Below are 26343 nucleotides of genomic sequence, written 5' to 3' on the forward strand. Positions count from 1 at the left end.
TTCCCCAAAAAATTGGAATTTTGTTTAATTTAGCTCATTTTTTCTGACTTGGGATAGAGCCAGGATGGGATTTGAGCTCCTTTTGCTGGAATTCTGTTGCTTCCCAATTTTTTGGGTTTTTTCCCCAATGGGATCCCTCCAAATTCCAGCATTCCCAGATTTCCCTCTGCTCTCACCTCATTCCATCAATCCATCCTCGTTCCATCTCTTTCCCTCCCCAAAAAATTGGAGTTTTATTTAATTCCACTTCTTTGCTCTGAGTTGGGATCGAACCAGGATGGGATTTGAGCTCCTTTTTGCTGGAATTCTGTTGTTTCCCAGTATTTTTGGGTTTTTTCCCAATGGGATCACATTCCAGTCACAAAATTGGAGTTTTGTTTAATTCCAATCATTTGCTCTGAGTTGGGATCAAACCAGGATGGAATTGGAGCTCCTTTTGCTGGAATTTGCTGGAAATTTGCTGGTTTGGGTTTTCCCCAATGGGATCACGTTCAGCAGCCGGGATCCCTCCAAATTCCAGCACCAGGTACCCCCAAATTCCCGGATTTCCCTCTGCTCCCACCTCCTTCCATCATTCCATTTCCTTCCCCAAAAAATTGGAGTTTTATTTAATTTTGCTCATTTGCTGCAAGTTGGGATCAAACCAGGGATGGAATTGGAGCTCCCGTTTGCTGGAATTTTGGTTTGGGTTTTCCCCAATGGGATCACGTTCAGCAGCCGGGATCCCTCCAAATTCCAGCATTCCCAGATTTCCCTCTGCTCTCACCTCCTTCCAGCATTCCATCTTCCTTACCTCACAAAAAAATTGGAGTTTTGTTTAATTTCGCTCATTGTTTCTGAGTTGGGATTGAACCCTAGATGGGATTTGAGCTCCTGTTTGCTGGAATTTTGGTTTGGGTTTTTCCCCAATGGGATCACGTTCAGCAGCCGGGATCCCGCCAAATTCCAGCACCAGGTACCCGAAAATTCCCGGATTTCCCTCGGCTCCCACCTCCTTCCATCATTCCATCGTCATTCCCCAAAAAAATTGGAGTTTTGTTTAGTTTCGCTTCTTTGCTCTGAGTTGGGATTGAACCAGGATGGGATTTGAGCTCCTTCATGCTGGAATTCTGTTGCTTCCCAACCTTTTGGGGTTTTTTTCCCAATGGGATCCCTCCAAATTCCAGCACCAGGTACCCACAAATTCCCGGATTTCCCTCTGCTCCCACCTCCTTCCATCATTCCATTTCCTTCCCCAAAAAATTGGAGTTTTGTTTAATTTCGCTTCTTTGCTCCGAGTTGGGATAGAGCCAGGATGGGATTTGAGCTCCTTTTTGCTGGAATTCTGTTGTTTCCCATTTTTTGGGTTTTTTTCCCAATGGGATCCCTCCAAATTCCAGCACCAGGCACCCCCAAATTCCCAAATTTCCCTCTGCTCCCACCTCATTCCATCATTCCATCGTCATTCCCCAAAAAATTGGAGTTTTGTTTAATTTCGCTTCTTTGCTCCGAGTTGGGATAGAGCCAGGATGGGATTTGAGCTCCTTCATGCTGGAATTCTGTTGCTTCCCAACCTTTTGGGGTTTTTTTCCCAATGGGATCCCTCCCAATTCCAACCCCAGGCACCCCCAAATTCCCAAATTTCCCTCTGCTCTCACCTCATTCCACCATTCCATCACCAAAAATTCCACCAGGAGGAAAAAAATTCCCCGAGGAATTCATCGACCTCAATCCTCCAATATTCCCATTCCAAAAATCCGGAATTTTTTTTGGAACCCATCTTCACATCCTGCCCTTTTATTTTGACCAAAATTCCCTTTTTTTTTCCCTGTTTTTCCTCTAATTCCAGGGGTTTGGGATGCTGCTGATGGAGGAGGCGGAGAGGATCGCCAGGGAGGAGCACGGGGCTCGGAAAATCGCCGTCATTTCAGGTATTTCCCGGTTTTTTGGGAATTTTTTTAGGATATTTTTATAATCTGAAAATAATTCCCAGTGCTGGAAACATTCCTGAGGTTGGGAGGATTCATCCGGAATTATCCCGGAAAAAGGAGCTGGGAAAAAAACCTGGAGATTTTCATCCTTTCCTGGTTTTTCTGGGAAATTTGGGTCAGAATTGAGATTGGACCCAAAATTGGGATTTTGGGAGCTCAGGGAGCTTTTCCAGGTGGGTGGAAATGTGGAATATTCCGGAATTCCTGTTGGAATTTTGGGAATGTGGAAATTCCCTGGGGAGCTGTTTCACCCTCTGGATTACAATAATTGAATATCAATTATAATTATTTATAATTTATTGATAAATTATTATATATTAATTTTGTCTATTATATTAAAAATTATTATATAATTATTATATTATATTATATTATATTATATTATATTATATTATATTATATTATATTATATTATATTATATTATATTATATTATATTATATATAATGTATTATATATATTATATTTGATATGCTATAGTTAAAATATAATATAATATAATATAATATAATATAATATAATATAATATAATATAATATAATATAATATATATTATATATTATATATTATATGTTATATATTGTATATTCTATTCTATTCTATTCTATTTATTATATTATATTATAATTATATTATTACATATATTAGTAATTTATTTAGACATTATAATATATTATTTATAATTATTTATAAATTTTTATTAATTATATCGTTCTTGTTGCCATAAGAATTTTAGGGGATTTAACAGCAGAGCTCTGATCCTGAGGTTTTTTTGGGGGGAAAAAGTTATAAATTATAATAATTAATGAAATAAATTATAATTAATACATAAATTTATATATATATATATATATATACATAATATATATATAATATAATATAATATAATATAATATATATATATATATATATATATAAATGATATAATTTAAATTGTAATTAATTACATCATTCTTGTTGCCATAAGAATTTTAGGGGATTTAACAGCAGAGCTCTGATCCTGAGGTTTTTTTGGGGGGAAAAAGTTATAAATTATAATAATTAATGAAATAAATTATAATTAATATATAAATTTTTATATCTATATATACACATAATATATATATAATATTATATATATATATATAAATGATATAATTTAAATTGTAATTAATTACATCATTCTTGTTGCCATAAGAATTTTAGGGGATTTAACAGCAGAGCTCTGATCCTGAGGGTTTTTTTGGGGGAAAAAAATATAAGTTATATTAATAATTAATTATAAATAATTATAAATTATAATTAATTTTATTGTTCTTGTTGCCATAAGAATTTTTGGGTATTGAGGAGCAGAGCTCTGATCCAGAGGGGTTTTTTTGGGAAAAAAAATCCTTATTTTCTGCTGCCCCACCAAAAAAATCCAAAAATATGATAATTTAATATAAATTATTATTAATTGTAAATTATAATTATAAATTACAATTAATTATATCGTTCTTGTTGCCATAAGAATTTTAGGGCATTTAACAGCAGAGCTCTGATCCTGAGGTTTTTTTGGGGGAAAAAATTATAAATTATAATAATAATTAATTTTAAATAATTATAAATTAATTAATTATATTGTTCTTGTTGCCATAAGAATTTTAGGGGATTTAACAGCAGAGCTCTGATCCTGAGGGGTTTTTTTGGGAAAAAAAATCCTTATTTTCTGCTGCCCCACCAAAAAAATCCAAAAATATGATAATTTAATATAAATTATTATTAATTGTAAATTATAATTATAAATTACCATTAATTATATCGTTCTTGTTGCCATAAGAATTTTAGGGGATTTAACAGCAGAGCTCTGATCCTGAGGGTTTTTTTGGGGGGAAAAAATTATAAATTATAATAATAATTAATTATAAATTAATATAAATTATAATTAATTTTATTGTTCTTGTTGCCATAAGAATTTTTGGGTATTGAGGAGCAGAGCTCTGATCCAGAGGGGTTTTTTTGGGAAAAAATTCCCAAAAAAACCCAAAAAGCGGAAATGCCCAGCTTGGATCCGAGCTGCCGATCAGATCCAAAATCTTGGAATTTTCATGGATCGTGGATGAGGGTGAGGGTGGGGACAATGTGCAGGAGGAGCTCCAAAGGAATTTTCTGGATTTCCTGGATTTCCCGGATTCTCTTTGCTGCTGTTGCTGGAAGTGCCCAAGGAAAATTGGGAATAATCTGGGAATGGGATGGGATTGGAGGGGCCCTTCCCACCCAAACCATTCCAGAATTCCAGGATTGTGTCTCCCAATCCTTTCCCTGTTTCTGGTGCTGTTTGGTGTCCCAGTCAGAACTGGGAATTCCAGAATTCCAGGATTCCATCTCCCAATCCTTTCCCAGTTTCTGGTGCTGTTTGGTGTCAGTCTGAACTGGGAATTCCATTCAAATTCCAGAATTCCAGGATTCCATCTCCGAATCCTTTCCCAGTTTCTGGTGCTGTTTGGTGTCGGTCTGAACTGGGAATTCCACCTGGATTCCAGAATTCCATAATTCCATCTCCAGCGGCTTTCCAGTTTTGGTTTGGTGTCGGTCTGAACTGGGAATTCCACCCGGATTCCAGAATTCCATAATTCTGTCTCCTGGATATTTCCCTATTTCCTGTTTGGCATCAGTCTGAACTGGGAATTCCACCCGGATTCTGGAATTCCATGATCCCATCTCCGAATCCTTTTCCAGTTTCTGGTTTGGTGTCGGTTCTGAACTGGGAATTCCACCCAGATTCCAGAATTCCATAATTCCGTCTCCCAATCCTTTCCCAGTTTCTGATGCTGTTTGGGTCAGTCTGAACTGGGAATTCCACTGGGATTCCAGAATTTTGTGGAATTCCAATGGTTTTCCAATTCCTGTTTGGTGTCAGTCTAAACAGGGAATGTTTTCCTGGATGCTGATATCCCTGAATCCTGTTATCCCTGGATCCCATTTCCCCTGGATCCCATTATCCCTGGATCCTGTTATCCCTGAATGCTGATATCCCTGGATTCCGTTATCCATGGATTTTGTTTTCCCTGGATCCTGATATCCCTGAATGTTTTTTTCCCTGGATGCCGATGTTCCTGGGTCCCATTATCCCTGGATTCCATTTTTACCGGCTCCCATTATCCCTGGATTTTGTTTTCCGTGGATCCCATTTTCCCTGGATCGCGTTATCCCAGGATCCTGTTATCCCTGAATGTTGGTTTCCCTGGATCCCATTATCCCCAGATCCCATTATCCCTGGATTTTGTTTTCCCTGGATCCCATTTCCCCTGGATCTCATTATCCCTGGATCCCATTATCCCAGGATTTTTTCCTGGATCCCATTTTCCCTGGATTTTGTTTTCCCTGGATATTTTAACCCCTTCGTGCCCATCCTTGCCCCAAACACCCCCAGCATATTCCCAGCCCATTGGGATGAACATTCCCAACAGGAATTTCCCGGGATTCCGAGCCCTTCCCTGCCCACTGGGATGAACATTCCCAACAAGGATTTCCCCTTTTCCTGGGATTTCCCGGGATTCCGAGCCCTTCCCTGCCCCATTGGGATGAACATTCCCAACAGGGATTTCCCGGAATTCCGAGCCCTTCCCAGCCCACTGGGATGAACATTCCCAACAAGGATTTCCCTTTTTCCCGGGATTTCCCGGGATTCCGAGCCCTTCCCTGCCCACTGGGATGAACATTCCCAACAGGGATTTCTCCTTTTCCCGGAATTCCGAGCCCTTCTCTGCCCATTGGGATGAACATTCCCAACAAGGATTTCTCCTTTTCCTGGGATTTCCCGGAATTCCGAGCCCTTCCCAGCCCATTGGGATGAACATTCCCAACAAGGATTTCTCCTTTTCTGGAATTCCGAGCCCTTCCCTGCCCATTGGGATGAACATTCCCAACAGGAATTTCCCATTTTCCCGGGATTTCCCGGAATTCCGAGCCCTTCCCTGCCCACTGGGATGAACATTCCCAACAAGGATTTCCCTTTTTCCCTTTTCCCGGGATTCCGAGCCTTCCCAGCCCCATTGGGTTGAATATTCCCAACAAGGATTTCTGCTTTTCCTGGATTTTCCGGGATTCCGAGCCTTTCCCAGCCCCATTGGGATGAACATTCCCAACAGGGATTTTTTCTTTTCCTGGGATTTTCCGGAATTCCGAGCCCTTCCCAGCCCACTGGGATGAACATTCCCAACAAGGATTTCCCCTTTTCTGGAATTCCGAGCCCTTCCCTGCCCCACTGGGATGAACATTCCCAAAAAGGATTTCCCATTTTCCCTTTCCCCGGAATTCTGAGCCCTTCCCTGCCCATTGGGATGAACATTCCCAATAGGAATTTCCCATTTTCCCAGGATTCCAAGCCCTTCCCAGCCATTGGGATGAACATTCCCAACAAGGATTTCCCTTTTCTGGAATTCCAAGCCTTTCCCTGCCCATTGGGATGAATATTCCCAACAAGGATTTCCCTTTTCCCGGATTTCCTGGAATTCCGAGCCCTTCCCCACCCATTGGGATGAACATTCCCAACAGGAATTTCCCGGAATTCCGAGCCCTTCCCTGCCCATTGGGATGAACATTCCCAACAGGGATTTCTCCTTTTCCTGGGATTTTCCGGAATTCCGAGCCCTTCCCAGCCCCATTGGGATGAACATTCCCAACAGGGATTTCCCTTTTTCCCAGGATTTCCCAGAATTCCGAGCCCTTCCCCACCCATTGGGTTGAACATTCCCAACCAGGATTTCCCAGGATTTCCCGGGATTCCGAGCCATTCCCTGCCCATTGGGATGAACATTCCCAACAAGGATCTCCATTTTCCGGAATTCCCGGAATTCCAAGCCCTTCCCTGCCCCATTGGGATGAACATTCCCAACAGGGATTTCCCGGAATTCTGAGCCCTTCCCTGCCCCATTGGGATGAACATTCCCAACAAGGATTTCCCTTTTTCCCTTTTCCCGGGATTCCGAGCCCTTCCCTGCCCATTGGGATGAACATTCCCAACAGGGATTTCTCCTTTTCCCGGAATTCCGAGCTCTTCCCTGCCCCATTGGGATGAACATTCCCAACAGGGATTTCCCGGAATTCCGAGCCCTTCCCTGCCCATTGGGATGAACATTCCCAACAAGGATTTCTCCTTTTCCTGGGATTTTCCAGAATTCCGAGCCCTTCCCAGCCCATTGGGATGAACATTCCCAACAAGGATTTCCCGGGATTCCGAGCCCTTCCCTGCCCATTGGGATGAACATTCCCAACCAGGATTTCCCATTGATTTCCCGGAATTCCGAGCCCTTCCCCACCCATTGGGATGAACATTCCCAACAAGGATTTCCCGGAATTCCGAGCCCTTCCCTGCCCACTGGGATGAACATTCCCAACAAGGATTTCCCTTTTTTCCCTTTTCCCGGGATTCCGAGCCCTTCCCTGCCCATTGGGATGAACATTCCCAACAGGGATTTCCCCTTTTCCCGGAATTCCGAGCCCTTCCCTGCCCATTGGGATGAACATTCCCAACAAGGATTTCCCTTTTTCCCTTTTCCCAGAATTCTGAGCCCTTCCCTGCCCATTGGGATGAACATTCCCAACAAGGATTTCTCCTTTTCTGGAATTCCAAGCCCTTCCCAGCCCCATTGGGATGAACATTCCCAACAGGAATTTCCCTTTTCCCGGGATTCCGAGCGCTTCCAGCGGGAATCGGGAGCTGCCCCTCCCCTCCCCGCTCAGAAATTCCCATTTTTTGTTCATCTCTTTGCCCATTTCTGGTCATTTTCTGCTCCAGCGGCTCCTTTGTTCCAGCTGGGAACGCCCCCGGGGCCTCCCTGCGTTATCCCGGCCCTGCAATTCCCGATTTTCCGTTTCCCAGGAATTGCTGCCTGCTCTGCCTTTGGTTGGGTTTTTTTTGGGTGGTTTTTGTGGATTTTTGGTTTTTTTTCTGCTCTAAATTTGCTCCTTTTTGCCCTTTTAAAAATCCCTCCCAAACCTCAAAGGAACAATTTTAAAATCTGATGTTCTGCTGCCCACGAGGGGTTAAAAATACAGGGAATGTGGGGAATCCTTATGGAATATGGAGAATTCCTTCTTTCTTTCTTCCTTTCCTTTCCTTTCCTTTCCTTTCCTTTCCTTGAAATTTCCTTTCCTTTCCTTTCCTTTCCTTTCCTTTCCTTTCCTTTCCTTTCCTTTCCTTTCCTTTCCTTTCCTTTCCTTTTTCCTTTCCTTTCCTTTCCTTTCCTTTCCTTTCCTTTCCTTTCCTTTCCTTTCCTTTCCTTTCCTTTCCTTTCTTTCCTTTCCTTTCCTTTCCTTTCCTTTCCTTTCCTTTCCTTTCCTTTCCTTTCCTTTCCTTTCCTTGAAATTTCCTTTCCTTTCCTTTCCTTTCCTTTCCTTGAAATTTCCTTTCCTTTCCTTTCCTTTCCTTTCCTTGAAATTTCCTTTCCTTTCCTTGAAATTTCCTTTCCTTTCCTTTCCTTGAAATTTCCTTGAAATTTCCTTTCCTTGAAATTTCCTTTCCTTTCCTTGAAATTTCCTTTCCTTTCCTTTCCTTTCCTTTACTTTTCCTTTCCTTTCCTTTCCTTTCCTTTCCTTTCCTTTCCTTTCTTTCCTTTCCTTTCCTTTCCTTTCCTTTCCTTTCCTTTCCTTTCCTTTCCTTTCCTTTCCTTTCCTTTCCTTTCCTTTCCTTTCCTTTCCTTTCCTTTCCTTTCCTTTCCTTTCCTTTCCTTTCCTTTCCTTTCCTTTCCTTTCCTTGAAATTTCCTTTCCTTGAAATTTCCTTTCCTTTCCTTTCCTTTCCTTTCCTTTTTCCTTTCTTTCTTACTTCTTCCTTTCCTTGAAATTTCCTTCCTTTCCTTAATCTTTCCTTTCCTTTCCTTTCCTTTCCTTTCCTTTCCTTTCCTTTCCTTTCCTTTCCTTTCCTTTCCTTTCCTTTCCTTTCCTTTCCTTTCCTTTCCTTTCCTTTCCTTTCCTTTCCTTTCCTTTCCTTTCCTTTCCTTTCCTTTCCTTTCCTTACCTTTCCTTTCCCCCTTTAAATTTCCTTTCCTTTCCTGTTTCCTTTCCTTGAAATTTCCTCCTTCCTTTCCTTGAAATTTCCTTTCCTTTCCTTGAAATTTCCTTTCCTTTCTTGAATTTCCTTTCTTCTTCTTTCCTTTCCTTGAAATTTCCTTTCCTTTCCTTTCGTCTCCCTCCCTCCCTCCAGACTGGGATTCAGAAAATCCAAACTGGGATTTTGCAAATCTGTACTGGAATTTAGTGAATCCAAACTGGGATTCAGCGAATCCAAACTGGGATTCAGCAAACCCAAACTGGGATTCAGGGACTCCATACTGGGATTCAGTGAATCCAAACTGAGATTCAGAAAATCCAAACTGGGATTCAGAAAATCCGGACTGGGATTTAGTGCATCCAAACTGGAATTCAGCGAATCCAAACTGGGATTCTGAATTCCAGACTGGAATTCAGCAAATCCAGACTGGGATTCAGCGAGTCGAAACTGGGATTCAGTGAATCCCAACTGGAATTCAGCAAACCCAAACTGGGATTCAGAAAATCCAAACTGGAATTCAGGGACTCCATACTGGAATTCATCGAATCCAAACTGGGATTCAGTTCATCCAAACTGGAATTTAGTGACTCTAAACTGGGATTCAGAAAATCCAGACTCTAAACTGGGATTCAGAAAATCCGGACTGGGATTAAACAAATCCAAACTGGAATTCAGCGAATCCAAACTGGGATTCAACAAACCTAAACTGAGATTCAGAAAATCCAAACTGAGATTCAGAAAATCCAAACTGGGATTCAGTGAATCCAAACTGGAATTCAGTGACTCTAAACTGGAATTCCGTTAATCCAAACTGGAATTCAGTGACTCTAAACTGGAATTCAGAAAATCCAGACTGGAATTCAGTTAATCCAAACTGGAATTCAGCAAATCCAAACTGGTATTCAACAAACCTAAACTGGGATTCAGAAAATCCAGACTGGGATTCAACAAATCCAAACTGGAATTCAGCGAATCCAAACTGGGATTCAGAAAATCCAAACTGGGATTCAGTGAATCCAAACTGGAATTCAGTGACTCTAAACGGATTGAGCGAATCCAAACTGGGATTCAGCGAGTCTAAACTGGAATTCCGTTAATCCAAACTGGAGTTTAGTGACTCTAAACTGGGATTCAGAAAATCCGGACTGGGATTCAGCGAATCCAAACTGGAATTCAGTGAATCCAAACTGGAATTCAGGGAATCCAAACTGGGATTCAGCGAATCCAAACTGGAATTCAGTGAATCCAAACTGGAATTCAGGGAATCCAAACTGGGATTTTGCAAATCTGTACTGGAATCCAAACTGGGATTCTGAAATCCAAACTGGGATTCAGAAAATCCAGACTGGGATTCGACAAATCCAAACTGGGATTCAGGAAACCCAAACTGGAATTCAGTGACTCTAAACTGGAATTCAGAAAATCCAGACTGGAATTCAGTTAATCCAAACTGGGATTTAGTGACTGTAAACTGGAATTTAGTGAATCCAAACTGGGATTCAGCAAACCCAAACTGGGATTCTGAAATCCATAATGGAATTCAGTGATTCCTGACTGGGATTCAGTGAATCCAAACTGGGATTAAGTGAGTCCAAACTGGATTCAGCAAATCCAAACTGGAATTCAGCTAATCCAAACTGGAATTCAGGGACTCCATACTGGGATTCAGCGAATCCCAGCTGGAATTCAGTTAATCCAAACTGGGATTTAGTGACTGTAAACTGGAATTTAGTGAATCCAAACTGGGATTCAGTGAATCCAGACCGGGATTCGGCAAACCCAAACTGGGATTCTGAAATCCAAACTGGAATTCAGTGATTCCGAACTGGGATTCAACTACTCCAAACTGGGATTCAGCGAATCCCAACCGGAATTCAGGGACTCCATGCTGGGATTCAACAAACCTAAACTGAGACTCAGCAAACCCAAACTGGAATTTGGCGAATCCAAACTGGGATTCTGAAAATCCAAACTGGGATTCAGCGAATCCCAACCGGAATTCAGGGACTCCATGCTGGGATTCAGTGAATCCAGACTGGGATTCAGGGACTCCATACTGGGATTTGGCAAACCCAAACTGGGATTTAGTGACTCTAAACTGGGATTCAGCGAATCCCAGCTGGAATTCAGTGAATCCAAACTGGATTCAGCAAATCCAGACTGGGATTCAGAAAATCCAGACTGGGATTTAGTGACTCTAAACTGGGATTCAGCGAATCCCAGCTGGAATTCAGTTAATCCAAACTGGGATTCAGTGACTCCAAACTGGGATTCAGTGAATCCAAACTGGGATTCAGGGACTCCAAACTGGGATTCAGTGAATCCAAACTAGGATTCAGTGAATCCCAACTGGGATTGATCAGGATGAGCAGCCGGGGCTCCTCCGTGTGCCGGGCACATTCCCAAGGTGCCAATTCCTCCTGCAGCGCCAAACCCGGGGCCGGGGCTCGTCCGTCCGTCTGTCCGTGTCCGTCCGTCTGTCCGTGTCCGTCTGTCCGTGTCTGTCCGTGTCCGTCTGTCTGTCCGTGTCCATCTGTCCGTGTCCGTGTCCATGTCTGTCTGTCCGTGTCCGTCTGTCCGTGTCCATCTGTCTGTCCGTGTCCATGTCCATCTGTCCGTGTCCGTGTCCGTCTGTCCGTGTCCGTCTGTCCGTGTCCATGTCCATCTGTCCGTGTCCGTGTCCGTCTGTCCTTGTCCGTCTGTCCATGTCCATCTGTCTGTCCATGTCCATCTGTCCGTGTCCATGTCCGTCAGCACCACCCAGGCTCACCCCGCTCAGGTTATCCCGGAATATTTTAAAGGGGAAGGAATTTACGGGTCAGGACCTGCCCGGGTTCCACACCCTGGAGGAAAATTCCAGGAAAAACGTTGGAGATGGAGTCCCTGGAGCATTTCAGGAATCTCAGCAGTGGGAATTTGATGAGTTCCCAGCAGGTCGTTAATGAACAAATCCTCGTTTGCGGCCGCGGCCGAGCGATCCTGGAGGATGCTGGGGCTGAGTCACGGATTTGGGGATTTATTTATGGATTTATGGATTAATTTATGGATTTATTTATGGATTTATGGATTTATTTATGGATTAATTTATGGATTTATGGATTCATTTATGGATTTATTTAGGGATGTATGGATTTATTTATGGATTCATTTATGGATTTATTTATGGATTCATTTATGGATTTATTTATGGATTCATTTATGGATTTATTTATGGATTGATTTCTGGATTTTCGGGCTGGTTCTGCCGCGGTCCCGTGCCCGTGTCCGTGTTTATCCCTGAGGTTTCAGCCGCTCTCTCTGTCCCTGCTCCAGGCAGCCTTCCCAAATGGATTTCATTCGTTTTTTTGGGATGGAAATTCCAAGTTTCGGTGTTTTTTATCAGCAGCTTTAGCCACGGTTCCTGTGCTCCCAAAGGGGATGGAAGTGGCTGTTGGCAGAGGATTTGGCACTCCAGGATTGAGGGAGGGGACACTTCCAAAAAGCCTCCCCTGGCTCCTGGCCCTGGGTTTGCATCCAGAGAGGTGGGACCGGAGCCTCTGTCCTCCTTCTGCTGGACCTGGAGCGGGATCTGGAGGGTTGGGTGTGGATTATTTATCAATATTTAACGTTCAGTCCCTCTCCTGAAGCTGCAGGGTGAGGAATTTCCAGTTCTGCCTTGGAAAGCCAAGGCTGGATCTGGATGGATCCCGCTCTGCCATGGTTGGGTGTGGAATATTTAACAATATTGAACTCCCTGAAGCTGCAGGGTGAGGAATTTGGGCAGTTCTGCCTTGGAAAGCCAAGGCTGGGTCTGGATCTGGATGAATCCCGCTCTGCCATGGTTGGGTGTGGAATATTTAACAATATTTAACTCCCTGAAGCTGCAGGGTGAGGAATTTGGGCAGTTCTGCCTTGGAAAGCCAAGGTTTTGGTCTTACTCTTCCCATCCTGCAGGAGAGTCCTTCTGGGATATTTCTTGGAGGGTTTCCATTCCTTGGAGCACATGGGAAGGTTCTGCATGGACAGGTCCTGCTGGCTCTGGGGTGTTTGGGGTAAATCAGAATGGAAATTATTTGGGAAGAGATCCAGTGCCATGGAGCCCTTCCAGGAGAGCTCCTGGCCGTGGGTTTCCATCCAGGCAGGTGGGATCAGAGCCTCTGTCCTCCTGCTGGGTCTGGATCTGGATGGATCCCGCTCTGCCATGGTTGGGTGTGGAATATTTATCAATATTGAACACCCTGAAGCTGCAGGGTGAGGAATTTCCAGTTGTGCCTTGGAAAGCCAAGGTTTTGGTTTTGCTCTTCCAATCCTGCAGGAGAGTCCTTCTGGGATATTTCTTGGAGAGTTTCCTTTCCCTGCAAAACACCTGAAGGTTCTGCCTGGACAGGTCCCACCAGCTCTGGGGTGTTTGGGATAAATCAGAGCAGAAAATGTTTGTGAAGAGATCCAGTGCCATGGAGCCCTTCCAGGAGAGCTCCTGGCCGTGGGTTTCCATCCAGGCAGGTGGGATGGGAGCCTCTGTCCTGCTGCTGGATCTGGGTCTGGATGGATCCCGCTCTGCCATGGTTGGGTGTGGAATATTTAACAATATTGAACACCCTGAAGCTGCAGGGTGAGGAATTTCCAGTTCTGCATTGGAAAGCCAAGGTTTTGGGTTTACTCTTCCAATCCTGCAGGAGAGATCTTCTGGGATATTTCTTGGAGAGTTTCCATTCCATGGAATACACAGGAAAGTTCTGCATGGACAGGTCCCACCATTTCTGGGGTGTTTGGGGTAAATCAGAATGGAAATTATTTGGGAAGAGATCCAGAGCCATGGAGCCCTTCCAGGAGAGCTCCTGGCCGTGGGTTTCCATCCAGGCAGGTGGGATCGGAGCCTCTGTCCTGCTGCTGGATCTGGGTCTGGATGGATCCAGAATGAATGAATCTGCTGAGCTCTGCTGTGGTTGGGTGTGGATTATTTATCAATATTTAACGTTCAATCCTTCTCCTGAAGCTGCAGGGTGAGGAATTTGGCCAGTTCTGCCTTGGAAAGCCAAGGCTGGGTCTGGATCTGGATGAATCCCGCTCTGCCATGGTTGGGTGTGGAATATTTAACAATATTTAACACCCTGAGGCTGCAGGGTGAGGAATTTGGGCAGTTCTGCCTTGGAAAGCCAAGGTTTTGGGTTTGCTCTTCCAATCCTGCAGGAGAGTCCTTCTGGGATATTTCTTGGAGGGTTTCCTTTCCGTGGAATACACCTGAAGGTTCTGCCTGGACAGGTCCCACCAGCTCTGGGGTGTTTGGGGTAAATCAGAATGGAAATTATTTGGGAAGAGATCCAGAGCCATGGAGCCCTTCCAGGAGAGCTCCTGGCCGTGGGTTTGCATCCAGGGAGGTGGGACCGGAGCCTCTGCCCTCCTTCTGCTGGACCTGGAGCGGGATCTGGAGGGTTGGGTGTGGATTATTTATCAATATTTAACGTTCAGTCCCTCTCCTGAAGCTGCAGGGTGAGGAATTTGGGCAGTTGTGCCTTGGAAAGCCAAGGCTGGATCTGGATCTGGATGAATCCCGCTCTGCCATGGTTGGGTGTGGAATATTTATCAATATTGAACACCCTGAAGCTGCAGGGTGAGGAATGTGGGCAGTTGTGCCTTGGAAAGCCAAGGTTTTTGGTTTTGCTCTTCCAATCTTGCAGGAGAGTCCTTCTGGGATATTTCTTGGAGAGTTTCCTTTCTCTGGAAAACACGGGAAGGTTCTGCCTTCACAGGTCCCACCATTTCTGGGGTGTTTGGGGTAAATCAGAATGGAAATTATTTGGGAAGAGATCCAGAGCCATGGAGCCCTTCCAGGAGAGCTCCTGGCCGTGGGTTTGCATCCAGGCAGGTGGGATCGGAGCCTCTGTCCTGCTGCTGGATCTGGATCTGGATCTGGATCTGGATGGATCCCGAATGAATGAATCTGCTGAGCTCTGCTGTGGTTGGTTGTGGATTATTTACCAATATTTAACGTTCAATCCCTCTCCTGAATCTGCAGGGTGAGGAATTTCCAGTTCTGCCTTGGAAAGCCAAGGTTTTGGGTTTGCTCTTCCCATCCTGCAGGAGAGTCCTTCTGGGATATTTCTTGGAGGGTTTCCATTCCATGGAAAACACGGGAAGGTTCTGCCTGCACAGGTCCCACCATTTCTGGGGTGTTTGGGGTAAATCAGAATGGAAATTATTTGGGAAGAGATCCAGAGCCAGAGAGCCCTTCCAGGAGAGCTCCTGGCCGTGGGTTTGCATCCAGGCAGGTGGGATTGGAGCCTCTGTCCTGCTGCTGGGTCTGGATCTGGATGGATCCCGCTCTGCCATGGTTGGGTGTGGAATATTTAACAATATTGAACGCCCTGAAGCTGCAGGGTGAGGAATTTCCAGTTGTGCCTTGGAAAGCCAAGGTTTGGGTTTTGCTCTTCCAATCCTGCAGGAGAGTTCTTTTGGGATATTTCTTGGAGGGTTTCCATTCCTTGGAATACACAGGAAGGTTCTGCCTGCACAGGTCCCATCATTTCTGGGGTGTTTGGGTAAATCAGAATGGAAATTATTTGGGAAGAGATCCAGAGCCATGGAGCCCTTCCAGGAGAGCTCCTGGCCGTGGGTTTCCATCCAGGCAGGTGGGATCGGAGCCTCTGTCCTCCTGCTGGATCTGGATCTGGATCTGGATGAATCCCGAATGAATGAATCTGCTGAGCTCTGCCATGGTTGGGTGTGGATTATTTATCAATATTTAACATTCAATCCCTCTCCTGAAGCTGCAGGGTGAGGAATTTGGCCAGTTCTGCCTTGGAAAGCCAAGGCTGGATCTGGATCTGGATGGATCCCGCTCTGCCATGGTTGGGTGTGGAATATTTATCAATATTGAACGCCCTGAAGCTGCAGGGTGAGGAATTTGGCCAGTTCTGCCTTGGAAAGCCAAGGTTTTGGTTTTGCTCTTCTAATCCTGCAGGAGAGTCCTTCTGGGATATTTCTTGAAGGGTTTCCATTCCATGGAATACACAGGAAGGTTCTGCATGAACAGGTCCCACCATTTCTGGGGTGTTCGAGATAAATCAGAGCAGAAAATGTTTGGGAAGAGACCCAGAGCCATGGAGCCCTTCCAGGAGAGCTCCTGGCCGTGGGTTTGCATCCAGGCAGGTGGGATCGGAGCCTCTGTCCTGGTGCTGGGTCTGGATCTGGATGAATCCAGAATGAATGAATCTGCTGAGTTCTGCTGTCGTTGGGTGTGGATTATTTATCAATATTTAATGTTCAATCCCTCTCCTGAAGCTGCAGGGTGAGGAATTTGGCCAGTTGTGCCTTGGAAAGCCAAGGCTGGATCTGGATGGATCCCGCTCTGCCATGGTTGGGTGTGGAATATTTAACAATATTGAACTCCCTGAAGCTGCAGGGTGAGGAATTTGGGCAGTTCTGCCTTGGAAAGCCAAGGTTTTGGTTTTGCTCTTCCCATCCTGCAGGAGAGTCCTTCTGGGATATTTCTTGGAGGGTTTCCATTCCATGGAAAACACCTGAAGGTTCTGCCTGGACAGGTCCCACCATTTCTGGGGTGTTTGGGGTAAATCAGAATGGAAATTATTTGGGAAGAGATCCAGAGCCATGGAGCCCTTCCAGGAGAGCTCCTGGCCGTGGGTTTCCATCCAGGCAGGTGGGATCGGTGCTTCTGTCCTCCTGCTGGGTCTGGATCTGGATGAATCCAGAATGAATGAATCTGCTGAGCTCTGCTGTCGTTGGGTGTGGATTATTTATCAATATTTAACGTCAAATCCCTCTCCTGAAGCTGCAGGGTGAGGAATTTGGCCAGTTCTGCCTTGGAAAGCCAAGGTTTTGGTTTTGCTCTTCTAATCCTGCAGGAGAGTCCTTCTGGGATATTTCTTGGAGGGTTTGCTTTCTCTGGAATACACAGGAAGGTTCTGCCTGCACAGGTCCCACCATTTCTGGGGTGTTTGGGATAAATCAGAATGGAAATTATTTGGGAAGAGATCCAGAGCCATGGAGCCCTTCCAGGAGAGCTCCTGGCCGTGGGTTTGCATCCAGGCAGGTGGGATCGGAGCCTCTGTCCTCCTGCTGGATCTGGGTCTGGATGGATCCCGCTCTGCCATGGTTGGGTGTGGAATATTTAACAATATTTAATGCCCTGAAGCTGCAGGGTGAGGAATTTGGCCAGTTGTGCCTTGGAAAGCCAAGGCTGGATCTGGATCTGGATGGATCCCACTCTGCCATGGTTGGGTGTGGAATATTTAACAATATTGAACACCCTGAAGCTGCAGGGTGAGGAATTTCCAGTTGTGCCTTGGAAAGCCAAGGTTTTGGGTTTGCTCTTCCAATCCTGCAGGAGAGTCCTTTTGGGATATTTCTTGGAGAGTTTCCTTTCTCTGGAAAACACGGGAAGGTTCTGCCTTCACAGGTCCCACCATTTCTGGGGTGTTTGGGGTAAATCAGAATGGAAATTATTTGGGAAGAGATCCAGAGCCATGGAGCCCTTCCAGGAGAGCTCCTGGCCGTGGGTTTGCATCCAGGCAGGTGGGATCGGAGCCTCTGTCCTCCTGCTGGATCTGGATCTGGATCTGGATGAATCCCGAATGAATGAATCTGCTGAGCTCTGCTGTGGTTGGGTGTGGATTATTTATCAATATTTAACATCAAATCCCTCTCCTGAAGCTGCAGGGTGAGGAATTTGGCCAGTTGTGCCTTGGAAAGCCAAGGCTGGATCTGGATCTGGATGAATCCCGCTCTGCCATGGTTGGGTGTGGAATATTTATCAATATTGAACGCCCTGAAGCTGCAGGGTGAGGAATTTCCAGTTCTGCCTTGGAAAGCCAAGGTTTTGGGTTTGCTCTTCCAATCCTGCAGGAGAGTCCTTCTGGGATATTTCTTGGAGGGTTTCCTTTCCCTGGAATACACCTGACGGTTCTGCCTGCACAGGTCCTGCTGGCTCTGGGGTGTTTGGGGTAAATCAGAATGGAAATTATTTGGGAAGAGATCCAGAGCCATGGAGCCCTTCCAGGAGAGCTCCTGGTCGTGGGTTTCCATCCAGGCAGGTGGGATCGGAGCCTCTGTCCTGCTGCTGGGTCTGGATCTGGATGAATCCCGCTCTGCCGTGGTTGGGTGTGGAATATTTAACAATATTGAACACCCTGAAGCTGCAGGGTGAGGAATTTGGCCAGTTCTGCCTTGGAAAGCCAAGGTTTTGGTTTTGCTCTTCCCATCCTGCAGGAGAGTCCTTCTGGGATATTTCTTGGAGGATTTCCTTTCCCTGGAATACACCTGAAGGTTCTGCATGGACAGGTCCCACCATTTCTGGGGTGTTTGGGGTAAATCAGAATGGAAATTATTTGGGAACAGATCCAGAGCCATGGAGCCCTTCCAGGAGAGCTCCTGGCCGTGGGTTTGCATCCAGGCAGGTGGGATCGGAGCCTCTGTCCTCCTGCTGGGTCTGGATCTGGATGGATCGCGCTCTGCCGTGGTTGGGTGTGGAATATTTAACAATATTGAACTCCCTGAAGCTGCAGGGTGAGGAATTTGGCCAGTTCTGCCTTGGAAAGCCAAGGTTTTGGTTTTGCTCTTCTAATCCTGCAGGAGAGTCCTTCTGGGATATTTCTTGGAGGGTTTGCTTTCTCTGGAATACACAGGAAGGTTCTGCCTGCACAGGTCCTGCTGGCTCTGGGGTGTTTGGGGTAAATCAGAATGGAAATTATTTGGGAAGAGATCCAGAGCCATGGAGCCCTTCCAGGAGAGCTCCTGGCCGTGGGTTTCCGTCCAGGCAGGTGGGATCGGAGCCTCTGTCCTCCTGCTGGATCTGGGTCTGGATGGATCCAGAATGAATGAATCTGCTGAGCTCTGCTGTCGTTGGGTGTGGATTATTTATCAATATTTAACGTTCAACCCCTGTCCTGAAGCTGCAGGGTGAGGAATGTGGGCAGTTGTGCCTTGGAAAGCCAAGGTTTTTGGTTTTGCTCTTCCAATCTTGCAGGAGAGTCCTTCTGGGATATTTCTTGGTGGGTTTGCTTTCTCTGGAATACACGGGAAGGTTCTGCCTGGACAGGTCCCACCATTTCTGGGGTGTTTGGGATAAATCAGAGCAGAAAATGTTTGTGAAGAGATCCAGTGCCATGGAGCCCTTCCAGGAGAGCTCCTGGCCGTGGGTTTCCATCCAGGCAGGTGGGATCAGAGCCTCTGTCCTCCTGCTGGGTCTGGATCTGGATGGATCCCGAATGAATGAATCTGCTGAGCTCTGCAATGGTTGGGTGTGGATTATTTACCAATATTTAACGTTCAGTCCCTCTCTTGAAGCTGCAGGGTGGGGAATTTGGCCAGTTGTGCCTTGGAAAGCCAAGGCTGGATCTGGATGAATCCCGCTCTGCCATGGTTGGGTGTGGATTATTTATCAATATTTAACATCAAATCCCTCTCCTGAAGCTGCAGGGTGAGGAATTTGGCCACTTGTGCCTTGGAAAGCCAAGGCTGGATCTGGATGAATCCCGCTCTGCCATGGTTGGGTGTGGAATATTTAACAATATTTAACTCCCTGAAGCTGCAGGGTGAGGAATTTGGGCAGTTCTGCCTTGGAAAGCCAAGGTTTTGGTCTTACTCTTCCAATCCTGCAGGAGAGTTCCTTTGGGATATTTCTTGGTGAGTTTCCATTCCATGGAATACACAGGAAGGTTCTGCATGGACAGGTCCCACCATTTCTGGGTGTTTGGGGTAAATCAGAATGGAAATTATTTGGGAAGAGATCCAGAGCCATGGAGCCCTTCCAGGAGAGCTCCTGGCCGTGGGTTTGCATCCAGGCAGGTGGGATCGGAGCCTCTGTCCTCCTGCTGGATCTGGATCTGGATGGATCCCACTCTGCCATGGTTGGGTGTGGATTATTTAACAATATTGAACACCCCGAAGCTGCAGGGTGAGGAATTTCCAGTTCTGCCTTGGAAAGCCAAGGTTTTGGTTTTGCTCTTCCCATCCTGCAGGAGAGTCCTTCTGGGATATTTCTTGAAGGGTTTCCATTCCATGGAATACACAGGAAGGTTCTGCCTGGACAGGTCCCACCATTTCTGGGGTGTTTGGGGTAAATCAGAATGGAAATTATTTGGGAAGAGATCCAGAGCCATGGAGCCCTTCCAGGAGAGCTCCTGGCCGTGGGTTTGCATCCAGGCAGGTGGGATCGGAGCCTCTGTCCTGCTGCTGGGTCTGGATCTGGATGGATCCCGCTCTGCCGTGGTTGGGTGTGGATTATTTATCAATATTGAACGCCCTGAAGCTGCAGGGTGAGGAATTTCCAGTTCTGCCTTGGAAAGCCAAGGTTTTGGTTTTGCTCTTCCAATCCTGCAGGAGAGTTCTTTTGGGATATTTCTTGGAGAGTTTCCTTTCCCTGGAATACACAGGAAGGTTCTGCCTGCACAGGTCCCACCATTTCTGGGGTGTATGGGATAAATCAGAGCAGAAAAGGTTTGGGAAGAGATCAGAGCCCCAGAGCCATGGAGCCCTTCCAGGAGAGCTCCTGGCCGTGGGTTTGCATCCAGGCAGGTGGGATTGGTGCTTCTGTCCTGCTGCTGGGTCTGGATCTGGATGGATCCCGCTCTGCCGTGGTTGGGTGTGGATTATTTAACAATATTGAACTCCCTGAAGCTGCAGGGTGAGGAATTTGGGCAGTTCTGCCTTGGAAAGCCAAGGTTTTGGTTTTGCTCTTCCCATCCTGCAGGAGAGTCCTTCTGGGATATTTCATGGTGAGTTTCCATTCCCTGGAATACACAGGAAGGTTCTGCATGGACAGGTCCTGCCAGCTCTGGGGTGTTTGGGGTAAATCAGAATGGAAATTATTTGGGAAGAGATCCAGAGCCATGGAGCCCTTCCAGGAGAGCTCCTGGCCGTGGGTTTCCATCCAGGCAGGTGGGATCGGAGCCTCTGTCCTGCTGCTGGGTCTGGGTCTGGATGAATCCCGAATGAATGAATCTGCTGAGCTCTGCGATGGTTGGGTGTGGATTATTTATCAATATTTAACGTCAAATCCCTCTCCTGAAGCTGCAGGGTGAGGAATTTGGCCAGTTCTGCCTTGGAAAGCCAAGGCTGGGTCTGGATCTGGATGAATCCCGCTCTGCCATGGTTGGGTGTGGAATATTTAACAATATTTAACACCCTGAGGCTGCAGGGTGAGGAATTTGGGCAGTTCTGCCTTGGAAAGCCAAGGTTTTGGTTTTGCTCTTCTAATCCTGCAGGAGAGTCCTTCTGGGATATTTCTTGGAGATTTTGCTTTCTCTGGAAAACACCTGAAGGTTCTGCATGGACAGGTCCCACCATTTCTGGGGTGTTTGGGGTAAATCAGAATGGAAATTATTTGGGAAGAGATCCAGAGCCATGGAGCCCTTCCAGGAGAGCTCCTGGCTGTGGGTTTGCATCCGGGCAGGTGGGATCGGAGCCTCTGTCCTGCTGCTGGATCTGGGTCTGGATGGATCCCGAATTAATGAATCTGCTGAGCTCTGCTGTCGTTGGGTGTGGATTATTTATCAATATTTAACGTTCAGTCCCTCTCCTGAAGCTGCAGGGTGAGGAATTTGGGCAGTTGTGCCTTGGAAAGCCAAGGCTGGATCTGGATCTGGATGAATGCCGCTCTGCCATGGTTGGGTGTGGAATATTTAACAATATTGAACACCCTGAAGCTGCAGAGTGAGGAATTTTGGCAGTTGTGCCTTGGAAAGCCAAGGTTTTGGGTTTACTCTTCCAATCCTGCAGGAGAGTCCTTCTGGGATATTTCTTGGAGGGTTTCCATTCCTTGGAGCACATGGGAAGGTTCTGCATGGACAGGTCCTGCTGGCTCTGGGGTGTTTGGGGTAAATCAGAATGGAAATTATTTGGGAAGAGATCCAGAGCCATGGAGCCCTTCCAGGAGAGCTCCTGGCCGTGGGTTTGCATCCAGGCAGGTGGGATTGGAGCCTCGGTCCTGCTGCTGGATCTGGATCTGGATGGATCCAGAATGAATGAATCTGCTGAGCTCTGCAATGGTTGGGTGTGGATTATTTATCAATATTTAACGTTCAATCTCTCTCCTGAAGCTGCAGGGTGAGGAATTTGGGCAGTTGTGCCTTGGAAAGCCAAGGCTGGATCTGGATCTGGATGGATCCCGCTCTGCCATGGTTGGGTGTGGAATATTTATCAATATTTAACTCCCAGAAGCTGCAGGGTGAGGAATTTGGCCAGTTCTGCCTTGGAAAGCCAAGGGTTTGGTTTTGCTCTTCCAATTCTGCAGGAGAGTCCTTCTGGGATATTTCTTGGAGAGTTTCCTTTCTCTGGAATACACCTGAAGGTTCTGCCTGGACAGGTCCCACCATTTCTGGGGTGTTCGGGGTAAATCAGAATGGAAATTATTTGGGAAGAGATCCAGAGCCATGGAGCCCTTCCAGGAGAGCTCCTGGCCGTGGGTTTCCATCCAGGCAGGTGGGATCGGAGCCTGTGTCCTGCTGCTGGATCTGGGTCTGGATGAATCCAGAATGAATGAATCTGCTGAGCTCTGCTGTGGTTGGATGTGGATTATTTATCAATATTTAACGTTCAGTCCCTCTCCTGAAGCTGCAGGGTGAGGAATTTGGCCAGTTGTGCCTTGGAAAGCCAAGGCTGGATCTGGATCTGGATCTGGATGGATCCCGCTCTGCCGTGGTTGGGTGTGGAATATTTATCAATACTTTACGCCCTGAAGCTGCAGGGTGAGGAATTTCCAGTTCTGCCTTGGAAAGCCAAGGTTTTGGGTTTACTCTTCCAATTCTGCAGGAGAGTCCTTCTGGGATATTTCTTGGAGGGTTTCCATTCCATGGAGCACACGGGAAGGTTCTGCCTGGACAGGTCCCACCATTTCTGGGGTGTTTGGGGTAAATCAGAATGGAAATTATTTGGGAAGAGATCCAGAGCCATGGAGCCCTTCCAGGAGAGCTCCTGGCCGTGGGTTTGCATCCAGGCAGGTGGGATCGGAGCCGCTGTCCTGCTGCTGGGTCTGAGTCTGGATCTGGATGAATCCAGAATGATGAATCTGCTGAGCTCTGCTGTGGTTGGGTGTGGATTATTTAACAATATTTAACGTTCAGTCCCTCTTCTGAAGCTGCAGGGTGAGGAATTTGGCCAGTTCTGCCTTGGAAAGCCAAGGCTGGATCTGGATCTGGATGGATCCCGCTCTGCCATGGTTGGGTGTGGATTATTTATCAATATTTAAAGTTCAATCCCTCTCCTGATGCTGCAGGGTGAGGAATTTCCAGTTCTGCCTTGGAAAGCCAAGGCTGGATCTGGATGGATCCCGCTCTGCCATGGTTGGGTGTGGAATATTTATCAATATTGAACACCCTGAAGCTGCAGGGTGAGGAATTTCCAGTTGTGCCTTGGAAAGCCAAGGTTTTGGGTTTACTCTTCCCATCCTGCAGGAGAGTCCTTCTGGGATATTTCTTGGAGGGTTTCCATTCCATGGAATACACCTGAAGGTTCTGCCTGGACAGGTCCCACCAGCTCTGGGGTGTTTGGGGTAAATCAGAATGGAAATTATTTGGGAAGAGATCCAGCGCCATGGAGCCCTTCCAGGAGAGCTCCTGGCCGTGGGTTTGCATCCAGGCAGGTGGGATCGGAGCCTCTGTCCTGCTGCTGGATCTGGGTCTGGATCTGGATGAATCCAGAATGAATGAATCTGCTGAGCTCTGCAATGGTTGGGTGTGGATTATTTATCAATATTTAACGTTCAGTCCCTCTCCTGAAGCTGCAGGGTGGGGAATTTGGGCAGTTGTGCCTTGGAAAGCCAAGGCTGGATCTGGATCTGGATGGATCCTGCTCTGCCGTGGTTGGGTGTGGAATATTTATCAATACTTTACGCCCTGAAGCTGCAGGGTGAGGAATTTCCAGTTGTGCCTTGGAAAGCCAAGGTTTTGGTTTTGCTCTTCCAAAGCAAAACCCCTGGAGCCCCTGGAGTGGAGCTGAGCTCATTCCTGGAGCACCTGGAGTGGAGCTGAGCTCATTCCTGGAGCACCTGGAGTGGAGCTGAGCTCATTCCTGAGCCCTGGAACAGCTCCGGGGGCTGGAGTGGAGCTGAGCTCATTCCTGGAGCACCTGGAGTGGAGCTGAGCTCGTTCCCAGAGCCCAGGAACAGCTCCGGGGGCTGGAGTGGAGCTGAGCTCATTCTTGGAGCACCTGGAGTGGAGCTGAGCTCATTCTTGGAGCCCTGGAGTGGAGCTGAGCTCATTCCTGAGCCCTGGAGTGGAGCTGAGCTCATTCCCAGAGCCCTGGAGTGGAGCTGAGCTCATTCCTGGAGCACCTGGAGTGGAGCTGAGCTCATTCCTGAGCCCTGGAGTGGAGCTGAGCTTGTTCTCGGAGCCCTGGAGTGGAGCTGAGCTCATTCCTGGAGCCCCTGGAGTGGAGCTGAGCTCATTCCTGAGCCCTGGAACAGCTCCGGGGGCTGGAGTGGAGCTGAGCTCATTCCCAGAGCCCTGAAGTGGAGCTGAGCTCATTCCTGAGCCCTGGAGTGGAGCTGAGCTCATTCCTGAGCCCTGGAGTGGAGCTGAGCTCATTCCCAGAGCCCTGGAGTGGAGCTGAGCTCATTCCTGAGCCCTGGAGTGGGGCTGAGCTCATTCCTGAGCCCTGGAGTGGAGCTGAGCTCATTCTTGGAGCACCTGGAGTGGAGCTGAGCTCATTCCCAGAGCCCTGGAGTGGAGCTGAGCTCATTCCTGGAGCACCTGGAGTGGAGCTGAGCTCATTCCTGAGCCCTGGAGTGGAGCTGAGCTCATTCCTGGAGCACCTGGAGTGGAGCTGAGCTCATTCCTGGAGCACCTGGAGTGGAGCTGAGCTCATTCCTGAGCCCTGGAGTGGAGCTGAGCTCATTCTTGGAGCACCTGGAGTGGAGCTGAGCTCATTCCCAGAGCCCTGGAGTGGAGCTGAGCTCATTCCTGGAGCACCTGGAGTGGAGCTGAGCTCATTCCCTGAGCCCTGGAGTGGAGCTGAGCTCATTCCTGAGCCCTGGAGTGGAGCTGAGCTCATTCCTGGAGCACCTGGAGTGGGGCTGAGCTCATTCCTGAGCCCTGGAGTGGAGCTCATTCATGAGCCCTGGAGTTTAATTAAACCTCATTAATTAAACCTCGTTAATTAAACCTCGTTCTTCTCCTCCTGGCAGGTGTCGGCACCAGGAATTACTACAGGAAAATCGGCTACGAGCTGGAGGGGCCCTACATGGTGAAATGGTTGGAATGATGATCCTGGAGATGCCCATCCTGAAGGACACAACGCTCATCCCGGTGAAATGTTTGGAATGATGATCCTGGAGATGCCCATCCTGAAGGACACAACGCTTATCCCGGTGAAATGTTTGGAATGATGTTCCTGGAGATGCCCATCCTGAAGGACACAACGCTCATCCCGGTGAAATGTTTGGAATGATGTTCCTGGAGATCCCCATCCTGGAGGACACAACGCTCATCCCGGTGAAATGTTTGGAATGATGGTCCTGGAGATGCCCATCCTGGAGGACACAACGCTCATCCCGGTGAAATGTTTGGAATGATGGTCCTGGAGATGCCCATCCTGGAGGACACAACGCTCATCCCAGGAATAAATCCCAGGATTTGCTTCTGCCAAAGCCATGGGCTGCAAAAATCGGAGTTGGGACTTGATGGTCGTGGTGGTTCCTCCTAATTCCATGATTTTTGAAATCATGGAATGGATTAGGAGGTGGTTCCTCCTAATTCCATGATTTTTTGAAAATGAGCATCATCTCCTCTGGGAAGAGCAGCTCTGGGATCATTCCAGGTGTCTCCTCACCTGCTGCATCCTCAGGATGATGGAATTTCAGGAGTTGGGGTGTCCTGGTGGGAAAAATGCCTTTTTTTTTCTGCTGTTTTCAGCTTTTCCTGGTTCTGAGTTTAAAATTGGGCTTGGTTTTCTGGTTGGGAATAAATTCCGTGTTTATTTTATTTACACCGGGCTCGGCTGCTTCTGTCCATCCCAAACAATTCCCAAATTTGGTCCTTCTCCAGGATGAGGATTAGGACAGGCTCTCCACTCCAGGTGGATCCATTTGGGTTGGGATGGGGATCCCAGAGGATCTCCAGAGGTGCCACCATCATCTCATCCCAGTGGGAATTGGGGCTGTTGTGGCACCTTCTGTCCATCCCAGACAATTCCCAAATTTGGTCCTTTTCCAGGAGGAGGAATGGAGATCAGGACCCAAATTGTCCCTCTGAGGTGACACAAGCTTCCCATTCCAGGTGGATCCAGTTGGGTTGGGGATCCTGGAAGATCTCCAGGTCCATCTCCAGATCCATTTGGGTTGGGAATCCCAGAGGATCTCCAGGGCTGTCGCCATCATCTCATCCCAGCGGGAATTGGGGCTGTTCTGGCACCTTCTGTCCATCCCAAACAAT

The 26343-nt window shown here is 47.1% G+C and overlaps 1 protein-coding gene across 1 annotated transcript in view; it reads left to right on the forward strand.

The window, feature by feature from the left end:
* The window catches only part of ELP3 (elongator acetyltransferase complex subunit 3), a 170224-nt gene extending 144331 nt beyond the window's left edge, over nucleotides 1-25893 (forward strand). The window contains exons 14-15 of the mRNA XM_064710079.1: nucleotides 1829-1910; nucleotides 25098-25893. Coding sequence (XP_064566149.1) covers nucleotides 1829-1910; nucleotides 25098-25174 — 159 coding nt within the window. The 3' untranslated portion in view covers nucleotides 25175-25893. The remainder of the gene's footprint in view (nucleotides 1-1828; nucleotides 1911-25097) is intronic.
* Nucleotides 25894-26343: the final 450 nt, after the last annotated feature.

This window comes from Zonotrichia leucophrys, chromosome 3 (assembly GCF_028769735.1).
Source record: "Zonotrichia leucophrys gambelii isolate GWCS_2022_RI chromosome 3, RI_Zleu_2.0, whole genome shotgun sequence".
In the NCBI taxonomy this organism is placed as follows: Eukaryota; Metazoa; Chordata; class Aves; order Passeriformes; family Passerellidae; genus Zonotrichia; species Zonotrichia leucophrys.